The sequence below is a fragment of the Molossus molossus genome, unplaced genomic scaffold, assembly GCF_014108415.1.
Source record: "Molossus molossus isolate mMolMol1 unplaced genomic scaffold, mMolMol1.p scaffold_m16_p_9, whole genome shotgun sequence".
NCBI lineage: Eukaryota > Metazoa > Chordata > Mammalia > Chiroptera > Molossidae > Molossus > Molossus molossus.
In genome coordinates this window covers 96943057-96955210 of record NW_023425403.1, presented here as the reverse complement: position 1 = coordinate 96955210, position 12154 = coordinate 96943057, and the positions used below count along the sequence as shown (strand labels likewise).

General features: G+C 42.3%; 1 protein-coding gene across 1 annotated transcript in view; it reads right to left on the bottom strand.

Annotated features, from left to right (window-relative positions):
• Positions 1 to 11407, bottom strand: part of WDFY2 (WD repeat and FYVE domain containing 2) — a 214249-nt gene extending 202842 nt beyond the window's left edge. Inside the window, exon 1 of the mRNA XM_036250646.1 lies at positions 11060 to 11407. Coding sequence (XP_036106539.1) covers positions 11060 to 11196 — 137 coding nt within the window. The 5' untranslated portion in view covers positions 11197 to 11407. The remainder of the gene's footprint in view (positions 1 to 11059) is intronic.
• Between the last annotated feature and the right edge of the window lie 747 nt (positions 11408 to 12154).

Here is a 12154-nt window from a genome sequence, read left to right as displayed (position 1 = left end):
AATTCAGAAAGGCAGGGTGGCCAGGGGTGAGTCAGCCTGGAATTGGGTGACAGCCCCTATGTTGAACTATATTTCCATCTTCTAGAACACTAAATTACACAAAGAGAAAGAGGGTACAAAACTTCAACAGTTTCTCTAAGGCAGCGATTTTCAATCTTTTTCATCTCATGGCACCCGTAAACTAATTACTAAAATTCTGCAACACACCAAAAACACATTATATTTTTTGCCGATCTGACAAAAAAAAATAGGTATAATTTTGATTCATTCACACCAGATGGCTATTGTTATGCTGGCTGTTGTCATTTTTTTATTTGACAATCTAAGGGGAAAGAGGTCACTGCCCCAACTAAATAGTCAGGTATTACATGTTTTAAAATTCTTGCAGCCCACTGGTTGAAAATCACTGCTCTAAGGCACTGTTTTTCAAACTATTGTTCTCAACCCATCATGGGTCATAAAATCAACTGAATCAACTATAGCCAGAATTTTTAAAAGGCTACAACAGAACAGAAAATACCAGTAATGCAGGTCCTATTAAAAAGATACCATCACTTTATCTCTGGCTGGGTGGCCAGTTGCTTGGAGTGTTGTCCGGTACACCAGAAGCTTTCAGGTTCGATTCCTGGCCAGGGCACATACCCAGGTTGCAGGTTCCATCCACAATTGGGGCGCATATAAGAGGCAACAAATTGATGATCTATGTCTCTGTCTCTCTCACTTCCTCTCTCTCTAAAATAAAATTTTAAAAAAAGGATACCATTTTATAAAACTTTTATTTCAGTTATATATGGATGTATGTGTCTAAATTTGTGAGTCTAGGGTAGCAATGCTAAATACATTTCTTACTATGATTTGTGACCAGAAACGTTTCAAAAGCACTACTCAAGACAACCCAAGCCCTGACTTAGGAGCCTGCAAACCATCCAGAGCTAAATTGCTCAGTATTTGAAACTAAAGGACTCATCAAGAAGTTGAAATGGCCCTGGCCGGTTTGGCTCAGCGGTTGGAGCATCGGACAAGAGAGTCCCGCATTTGGTTCCCACTAGGAGCGTGTACCAAAAAAAAAAGTAGAAGTGTAGTGAATCCAGTTCAACCAGGTATCAGGTACCAACACAAAACAAACATCTCTTTAATATTTCATCCAGGAATAAATAACTGCTGCTGTCCCAAGGCTCGGAATGCATCTTCTCACAGTTGCCTTACAAAGTGCGTGCCACTTTTTCCCCTCCGTGCACTTGATCCACATGAGGTTTTAGGATGATGTGGTACAGAAACTTCACACTTATTTAGTCACTATGTGAGTAATGCATAGTACCAGAGTCACAGCTAAGTAATCCTATGCCCTCTTTTGCTAGATGGAGAAACTGAGGCATAGAGTAGTGAGATGCCCTAGAAAAGGCCCAAGGTCAATGCAGGATACAGCTAAATCAGACTCCCAGTCATAGTTCTTTTCCAAGAATCCTTAAATTAAAGGCACACAGCACAATGTAATGCTCCCTGCCAAGACAAGTAGATTACTTTTTTCCTTTTTGATTTTATTTGTTAATTACATCTCTGAATTAATTTTTACTAATGACTAAATGAAGCATTTGGATGAGGAGGCCCCTGGCCCCTTAAAAAGAAGAGTTAGTGAGACTGCTCACTGAAGTTGCACAAGGAAAGTTACCTTTTCTGCATTAGGAAATTCCTAGGCTAACTGTGGCCCTCTCCCTGCAATCTATTCATATAAAAATGAATGAGTGTTACTTTCTTTTGCATTCCTTCTGTTACTATAATTTAGTTTAGTGTTAGATCACTACTACTTAAAATAGTCTCACTGATTTCTAAATGCCATAGTGTTTTAATTTCCCCCAAACTGTTATTTTTTATGACATTACAGTGGTTCTCAACAACAAACAGAAAATGTCTCCCTCTCAACGCCAAACTCAAAGTGAAAACAGAGCCAGGAAAAGATGATATACAAGTAAAAAGCAGAATTGCTGTTTTTAAAGTTTTGATTGTGTTTGCTTAGAAAATATCCGCTCTCTGAAGTCCCTCCGTCTACTAATATCTTATCATTTTACCTTTTTTTTTTCAAAGTAAGTTTACTAACGTTTGAGGTATAAGATAGCTGGTCAGGATTTTACAGTCTGTGAATCACACGCATAATAGGAGTGTCAGAATTGCCACTACTATTTCCCATTGCCTTGTAACAACCAGGCGAATGTTCCCTGATTCAGACCTTTTGAGGTCCTGGCAAAAATCTGGCTAACTAAGTAGGAAATTCAGAACCATCAGGAGTTTTGGGGTCACTGGAAGCTAAGCCTCCTCTAGTGAGCCTCCTTAAACAAGCTTTCCCATAATGACCTTTTCTTAAAAAGTTGATCTGTATTCTGACTTTTAGAGGCATAGAGGCAGCCTGTTTCCACACAGATTTGCTGACATGAAGACTGCCCGATGTTATGAATAGAGCGTAAAGGTCTAATTTCAATAATCATATGCAGAAAATTCCCATTTGGGGACCTAGAAACCATCAATTATTGTCACTGGATAGGGACTTGGCCTGGAGCAAGTCCGCCTTGGGCCCACCTGAAGTGTGTGGGTTCTTGACTTCATGCAGGAAAGATTTCACAACATGAGTCCAGGTGATTTTGAGAGTACGTGTATTAAATCTGGGAACAGTGAAACAAGGAAGGGCCTAGGATAGAAAAAGAAGCAACAGGAGAGAGCCTAGGCAGGGCTGCTTCAGCTCCTGGAAACATTATGGGAAAGAAGTGAGCCAAGGTGGGACTGCTGTCAGCTCACTGGAGAATCAGAGAAAAGGAGGCTGGAAGACAGGCTCAGGGGTTAGCCGGGACAAGCTGCTGTTGCCCATTGCTCCTCTGGTTGCAAGTCTCATGAGGTCCCTTAGAGTTTAGAAGATGCAAGCCTGTGGGGAAGAAAAGGAAGGGAAAGGTGCAAGCATGCTGCCGGAAAGGAGAGCGTAGGCTGGGTCCTTCACCTTAAAAGTTTTAAAGGCTAGGAGTTTAGGGAAGGTCTCAAGAAAGAAGCTGAATAGAATATTCATCAGCTCTTCCAGATGTGTCCTTTCAGGGTCGTGGTTGGTTGGTGCCAGGGCAAGGGATCATTAGTCATTACAGCGGGTCCTGGCATCACCCGCCTGGCTTTGCTGTTTTCTGGGCCTGGAGCTGAAATACAACTGAGGCCTAGATGTTATCTCTAGGAAAGAAAGGTGAGGGGAGGTTCTAAACTGCATGACCAGCCATATGAAAGGTTGGGGGTCTAAACCACAAGATCAGTGATATGCCAGGGGAGGAAAGGCCACCCTGGGGTGAGGTCTGGTGAAAGTTTTGCCCATCTGTATCTGATTGTAAATTGCTCAGACAGTTTGTTCAGCCAGCTATCTGTATGTTTCCCCATTCTACTTGCCAAGAAATTTTCCAAGATTCTTAACTGTCCTGCCTCAATTATGACCACCAAGTGATTACTCTCAAGTGCAGAGTTAAAAGTTTATTGATTTTATGACATTTCAATAAAGACTTGTCACACTCAAAAATTAGTTTAGATGGATTCTGTCGACTTCAGAGACCTCACACTCACTATCACGCTAAGAAGTCCTCAACTTTTAGAACTATGCTTGTACTGTGAGAAAAACTTCAATTTTCATTAAATAATTTTTTTTAAGATTTGAGTTAGTTTTTAATGTCTTATAGTCAATACAACCATACAAATTTCATTAGTCTTGGATATTTTTATATTATCTATATGAATATCTGTTTTATTAACATATTTTCAGCATACAGGTGGATTCTTTTCTAGCTACTGTTAATAGTAAGGAAGGTAGGGTGTTCTATAGAAGTACTAAGTTATTAGTGAGTTATTTGCTGCTGTTCCTTTTCTGCCATTTTTTTTTTTATCCTCACCTGAAGATATTTTTTGATATTTTGTTCAGACAGAGCGGGAGAGAGAGAGAGGAAGAGAGAGAGAGAGAAACATCAACGTGAAAGGGACACATTGAGTGGTTGCCACCCGCACAACCCAACCAGGGCCAGGGACAAACTGCAACCGAGGTACATGCCCTTAGCGGGAACCGAACCCAGGTCTCTCCAGACCACAGGCCAATGTTCTAACCGCTGAGCCAAACCAGCCAGGGCTCTGCCATTTCTTGTTGACAAATTGTTTCTTGTGCTGCTTGTTGTATTTTCTCAGTTTCTCCAAAGTCAGAGACTTTAAAGGTAAAAGTTTGGGTTTACACAGCACCATTGTGGTTATATCTTCCACAGAAAACTGCCCTTGTTTTGGAAGGACTTCCCTGAACATAGACTTCACTTCTGCTATGTCTGAATTGCTGGTACAGGTTTTCCTGAAAGTTCTCCTGGTCTTTTCCTCCACAGCTTTAGGCAGCTTTGGGCATCCAACCTGGTATCGCCAAAATGATTGACAATTTTTGATTCAAGCCTAGAGAAGGAAAGATGCCTTTCTTCCCAGATGGCTCAACTGTTGCCAGGGCAATGGAGAGATTGTCATTAAATAATTTTTGATGCAAGTGTTATAAAATGCATGACATATAAAACTCTACCAGAATCTCAACTGAACAGAACAAAGGTTTAAGTATTAGTGAAACGAATGGTTTCAACCAGAGAGCTGAGATCATGTAATTTAACAATGAAAAGAATCAATGGTAAATGAAACAGTAGTATGTGGACTTATAAAATGAAATGAGATTTTAAAATATCTTTTCAAAAAATAGTCAAGTAGTAATGGCCACTTAGCATCATGGTAGTTCAAAGTCGGGAAAAAAGGCCTTAGAGATTAAAAAAGCAAACCCCTCTCTTGTCCCAGCCCTTTCCTGCCCCCATCCCCTTTTGAATGTTACCCTGGCTTAAAGCAAAATGCTAAACTCCCCTCAAGCTCAACTTAAATATTTTTGCTCTGGGAAACTCACAACCTCCTCTGGACCAATCCATTCCATTCCAAATAGATGATTAATCAGCCAGTGTTTAATTTCAATCAATGGACATATACTACCTATCTCCTTTGTGCTAAGCACTGGGGATTAGATCACTTTATATGAAGTAAAGAAAAAAATCTGACTCCCTTTTACCTGCAGGTTCTGTCTGCCTTCAGAGCTTATAGAGTACAGCTATGTTGCATAAATTGGTCCTGAATAAAGTCAGAATATACAGAGGCAGTTCCCCAGAGTCCCCTTTCCCACAATCTATCACCACACCCTCAGGGCCTTTTATCCAAAACAGAATTCCAAATTATTGTACCCAAAGATTTTGTGAATTTTCGCCATTATAGTTATTACCCTTGAGACACTAATTTTCCAGATTCTTCGAAGTGTGACAAACAGAGCTGGATTCGGAATTTAAGTAAAATGGCTCCTGAGTTTACACTTAACCAGTCCATTCGAGTGCCTCTAATGAAAGAAAGTTTTCTCTTCCTCCTCTACCTAGAATGCCCTTTCCTCTACACTAGCTTTTTCACATGAACGATTCATTCTGCAAGTGCCATCCGAAGCAAAGTTGCTTTTCTCTGACCACCACAAACACAGGACAACCCCAGAGGACACTGCACCTGTTTTCATTCAGCACATCTCCTTATATTGAGATAAAACCCCCCTTTTACCTACTGCATGGATACAGACTCCTGATAAAGGAACAATTTCTTATAATTGTCTAATACTAACTACCTGGAGTTACTAAAAACTCTCTGTATAAATGCTAAGATTGTTGGCTTGTGTAAAGATATGCCTATAAAGAATTTATAAAGATATGCCCTGGCCAGTTTGGCTCAGCGGTTAGAGTGTCGGCCTGCGGTCCGGAGAGACCCCGGTTCGGTTCCCGCTAAGGGCACGTACTTCGGTTGCAGTTTGTCCCCGGCCCTGGTTGGTCGTGCGGGTGGCAGCCACTCGATGTGTCCCTTCACGTCGATGTTTCTCTCTCTCTCCCCCTTCCTCTCTCTCCCTCCCACTCTATCTGTACAAAAAATGGAAAAATATCCTCGGGTGAGGATTAAAAAAAAAAAAAAAAGAATTTATAAAGATAAAGGTCTGGATGAGGCTGGATCCTACCTACCAGGAGAGGTCTCTCCCAGCCTTCGACACTTGGAGAAGAACCTGCTACTGGACAAGGGAGCCCTGGGTGAGCTGCAGACGAGACAAGTCTTAACAAAATTTGAGCCAAGATGTCACAGAGGAAGCTCCTAGGCAAGAAATGTTAAAATGGCACTCACTCAGAAAAGACAGTGGGGAAAGAAGCTGGGAAATGAGGAACCAAAAGTATCAAAGTTGGGTTTGTGCTTTAGAGATAAAACCCAGCTACAGCCAAAGCAGATACTCAGAAAAGGCCAGTGAGTTCTGGGAACAAGCTCTGTTTTATGATAGCAACAGAAATCTATCCCTTAAGTCAGATTGTTTTATATTTCTTCTATTTCCTTCCTTGGTATCCAGTAAAGTTCCAGGCATTCTTAACTGTGCTAAGGTGAACCCAGGGTGTGGTTTTATCCACTCTTGAGCCTGCAGATTAGAATATTATCAGTCTACTAAGGAACCATTGGGTGAAAATGATAGTCCAAGTGAAAGAATCCTCTAAAGAAAGGTAAAATGCTCTGGTTGGTGTGGCTCAGTTGGTTGAGCGTCATCCTGGGCTCTGAAAGGTTGAGGGTTCAATTCTCTGGGCACATGTCCAGCTTTTGGGTTTGGTCCCCAGTCAGGGTGCATACAGGAGGCAACCCATCAATGTTTCTCTCTCACATTGATGTCTGTCTGTCTCTCTCTCTCTCTCTCTCTCTCTTTCTCTCTCTCTCTCTCTCTCTCCCCCTCTCCCTCTAAAAGTCAATAAAAACAAATTTTTAAAAATAAAGGTAAAATGTAGAAAACAACAAGACCTGTGGAATCCAACCACTCTTCTGCATCTGAAAATTCTCTTTTCAATAATATTAGAGGTCATAATTTTATTATCTTCTAAAATTTCCTGAAAGAACCTTGTCATTTTCACCAATGTATTGTGCACATGTGTTTGAAACACAACAGAAACCCAAATGTTTGCTGATGGAATTAATGAAGTAATTTAAATGCATGGACTTACAAAGTTTTTGTGGTTTCTTTTTAATCCTCACCCGAGGACATTTTTCCATTTTTTGTTCAGATAGAGTGGGAGGGAAAGAGAGGAAGAGAGAGAGAGAGAAACATCAATGTGAAAGGGACACATCGAGTGGCTGTCTCCCGCACGACCCAACAAGGGCCTGGGACAAACTGCAACCAAGGTACATGCCCTTAGTGGGAACCGAACCCGGGTCTCTCTGGACCGCAGGCTGATGCTCTAACCACTGAGCAAAATCGGCCAGGACTGGACTTAAAAAGGCCACCCATTCCAAACCTTTTCCCACAAGTGTATACATTTGTTCACACAGTACTTTAAAGATGGTCATAAAATTCATTTGACAAATTTCAATCAAATGTCTATAATAGTAAAGATGCTGTTTTCAGGAACAACGAAAGCAAATCAGTCACTGATACAGTGAATGTTTATTGAGGACTTACTATGTTACTATGTGCCAAACACTATGCTAAGCCCCAAAGATAATACTAAGATGCACACATCACCCCAATAAATTCAATTTAAAAAAATGTTTGCCAATCTGATAGGTGAAACATAGTATTTCCTTGATGATTTAATCTGCTCTTCTTTGATTAACATTAAGTTTATCAGCGATTTTTATTTACTTTCTATGAATTATCCTACATCTTATTAATGTGTGCCACAAAGGAATCTAGTCTTTATCATCTATGCTGCAAATGTTTTCTCTCACTTTGTCATTTATCTCTGGATTTTAGCTGGGGGATTTTCTAATTAAAATTTTAAAAAATTTAAATAGTCAAGTTTAAAGTAAAAATTTTAAAAGGTCAAATTTATCAAAAAATATTTTTTATGGTTTCTGGTTTTTTTCCCCAAACTTAGAAAGATCTCCATGATTCATTGTGAAAGTCATCCATATTTTCTTCTAGCATATTTATTATTTCAATTTTTAACTTTAAGTAATTGTGCCATCTGGAATACAGATAAGGAATTAAGGACAACATCAAGCTTTATTTTTTATCTAAATGACTAACTGGTTTGTTCCAGCATCGATTATTAAAGAATCACATTCTCTTCAAAAAAGATGCACATAGCACCTTACAGAACTTATGGAGAAAATAAATTGGACAAGTATCTATAATACTGTTTAAAATAGAAAAATGTTAAATGTTTCCAAAAGTATAGATAAAGGCTATTGAGAATGAGAGGTCAAAAAAGGAAACCAGGGTTTCAAAAGAACTTAATGGGTTATGAGACACTGCCATTCAGGAATGGAACATTATCTGTGGTTTAACCTCATAGTTTAGGAATGAAAGTACTACTTTCTAGCTGAAGCAGTTAATGGAAATGGCTTTGTAGGTTTAGATGAAAATCAGTATTTTATCTTCATATCTTTAGTGACAGTGACATTAGATTTTGAAAATAATACAGATCAAATCTCCTTTAATGCGGATGATAATCAAAACTGAAACAGGCCCTGGCCGGTTTGGCTCAGTGGTTGGAGCGTCGGCCTGTGGTCCAGAGAGACCCAGGTTCGGTTCCCGCTAAGGGCATGTACCTCAGTTGCAGTTTGTCCCTGGCCCTGGTTGGGTTGTGTAGGAGGCAGCCACTCGATGTGTCCCTTTCACGTCGATGTTTCTCTCTCTCTCTCTCTCTTCCTCTCTCTCCTTCCCACTCTATCTGAACAAAAAATGAAAAAATGTCCTCGGGTGAGGATTAAAAAAAAAAAGAAGAAGAATCCTGGACTTATGGGTGAGCTTTATTTATTTAACAGTAATGATGTAATAAAATTAATTCTATTATTTACATTGTAAAATAGGAAAGTGAAAATTAAGGTAACATATAGCTAAAAAATCACAGTTTTGTTCTATAATCAAATGAAATTTATCTCTCAGCTTCTTTCATATATGCCACTTTAGCTTCTCCAAATACTTTGAATGTACCCCACTTAAGCTGTTTCCTTCATGATAAACACACTGATTTGGGAATCAGATGATTTAGGAGCTAAGCCTGGCTCCACCACCAGCTACATGAATTTGGGCAGGCAAATTCTCTGGCCTAAATTTTCTCATCAGTAAAATAAGCTGTTAGAGTAAATAACCTCTCTAAGATCCCTCTGAACTTTAAAGCCTACCTCTACTCCCAAACCATCAACCAAAGCAAAAAGTTTCAAAACTAGCCCTGGCAGGTTTGGCTCAGCGGTTAGAGCAAAGGCCCATGGACCAAATAATCAAGGGTTCAATTCTGGTCAAGGGAACATACTTTAGTTGCATCCGGTGCCTGGCCCTGCTCAGGGTCATGCAGGAGAAAACCAATTGATGTGTCTCTTTCACATCCATGTTTCTCTCTCTCCCTCCCACTCTATCTGAAGATAAATGGAAAAATATCCTTGGGTGAAGATTTTTAAAAGTTTCAAAACTAATATTAAAGAACTTAGGTTTAACTACCTTTCTCCTTTTACTTGATTCAGCCAACTTATTTACGAATTTTAACAGCAGTCAGGTTGAGCAGTTTCATCTCTAGTAGTTACAAACTGGAGAAAATGATGTCCATCCTCTATTCCTTTAAAACAATTCTGTGACAAAAGACTTTCTAGGTCCTAAAACAATCTCTTTAATAGAATTGTGCCTCTATTGAAAAATTAAACACTCATAAAACTTATTTGTGAATTTCAAAAGGTTACTACATCCATGCATTCCATTTCAGCTGTGAATGTCTTCTGTTTATTGCATACTGCTTGTCACTAGTGTATGTTTACAATCTTTTCAATTGGATTTGCACAGAAAATAAATCCATTTGGCCATTTATATGGAGAATGATGTAGACAACCACAATATATTCATCCTATTTATACTGAAGAACCTATGATATGAATAGACCTATCAGGTAAAATTTTTTCAGCTACATTGTATGCAAAGTGCTGAAATGACTATAAAGATAATAATGAATACTTTGTTGTTTTACCTCTGCCTACAATTTTAGGGTATTCTCTACCTCAGCATAATTTGAAAACCTAACAACTGTTTTAAGATTAAAGCCCCTTGTCATATACCTCTAGTGTTATATTTTTTAGAATGCTAGTTGATATTAAAAAAACAATAATTCCAGAAAATATCATAACTACTATATTCAAGCAGCATTCCTATGAACATTAGCTACATTAGCCTAATATTTGCATATTAACGGACATTAAATTAAATCAAAAACTCTTTTGTCTGAAAAAATAAGGGAGAATATTAAAGGCAGAACAACTGGCTCCACTTCTGCAAATTAAGCAAAATTAAAGCAAAAAAGAAAGGAAGCAAGCAAAGGGAAGGAACTCAAGAGCTATTTGCAGCAATGGTCCCTTGGAAGTTCTAGACGCTTCCCTTGGAACTCGAAGAGATAAGAAAGGGAATGCAAAGGAGAGAGGGCACTCTCCTTTAAGCAGGCACCTTTCCTTTGGCCAAACTCAAAGTTACTCTTTTCACAACTTGCAATATTCATTGAATTCAACTTAAGATGTCTAGCAGATGTAGATTCGATGGGAAAGTATAGAAGACACTGGCATTTGCTTTCTCAGTTTGGAGCCCTAAGAACTGTACCAGAGTACTCAAAAACCCTGTTATGTTTGCAGAGGCGGCTCAGGGCATCCTCCTCATGCACACACCTGCAGGGTCTGGCGGCTCTTTCCTCTCCCCGTCCTGCCCTCAGGGCTGGACCAAGGTCCAGTGGCCAGCATACTGTTAGTCCAAGGGCCACCCAGGTGCCGGCAGGCGTCACCCGGCCCCGGGGGGGCCCAGAGCTCACGCCCCTGTCCGAGCGCCGTTTTTCCAAGCCACACAGCGGAGGCGCCGCGCAGCTGGACACCGGCATCACCAGGATGCGTAATACAATAAAAACTTGAGGGAGCACATCTACACTTGTGCCGACCTTGAGGCACGGCCCCCAACGCGGGTTAGAGGACCGCCGACCTGTCCCGCCCCTCCTCACGGCCGAGGGTCAGAGGTCCGTACCTGTCCTCCGAGACGCTGATGACGCCCTCCTCCTTGGGAACAATCACGGCCATATTCACCACGTCCTGGGACCCCTCGACCCGCTGCAGCAGGATCGGCTTGCGGGTCAACGGCTTGGGCTGAATCTCCGCCGCCATCGGAGGAGGGGGCGCGCCGGGAGCGCCGCTGCAAACCGCGCAGTGGAACCGGGTTAAGGAGACCGCTCGACCACAGGCACACGCTGAGACAAGGACTCTGGCTGCCCCGAGCAGGACGCCGGGGACCCGCGATCATAGCCTGGCCGCCGCCTCAGGGAACGACTCCGCGCTCCCGACTTTGGGCTCCGAAACCGCCACCACCAGCGCAGCAACCCAGCGCCACCACCAGCGCAGGGGGCGGAGAGCTGGGGGGCGGAGCCGGTAAAGGGAGGGGCCTGCCGCAGGGTGTGGCCGCTGATCGGCGCCAGGGTGAATGGCTGCACTTCCGGAAGGACGGTGGAGGAGGAGGGGAAACCTCCAAAGGGGCGGGGCTCTGGCGGCCAATGCGCGTGCGTCTGTCGGCTCGCCCATTTCCGTCGGGACCGCCCCGCCTCTCCTCTCCCAAACCCTTGCTGCACATTCCCTAGAACGCATGCGCCTTCCTTTCTCGGCGGTTCTGTCTTCGCCGCCATACACACCCAGTGTTTAGTCTCCTCCCCCTTCAATCTCCCGTGAACGCGCGTGTCCACACCCCTGGGGACGCGCCTGCCATAGGCCTCGCCCCTCCCGCCCAAAAATCCTTGAAAAGAGGGTGGAGAGTGGGGAGGGGAAAAGGACGCCTGCGCGGACCCGGAAAGAGAAGAAGCCTGCAGGAAAAAAAGCTGAACTAGTTGGGACGTGACTGAGCATGCGCGCAGGTTACCTGGCCGTAGCAGCCTTAACAATGAAGTGCGGCGGAAGGCGCCTTACCTTTCTCAAAGTGCCCCAGGCTCCGGCCACCGAATGACACCCCGTGGGCTCTTGGGAGTTGTAGTTTCTCGGAGCCTTCTCTCCCTTGTCTTTGAATGACCTATCTCCCACTTCTCTGCGCTCCTGGCCTGGGGAGCTCGGTTGCCTCCCCGGCCATTGGCCGAGTTGT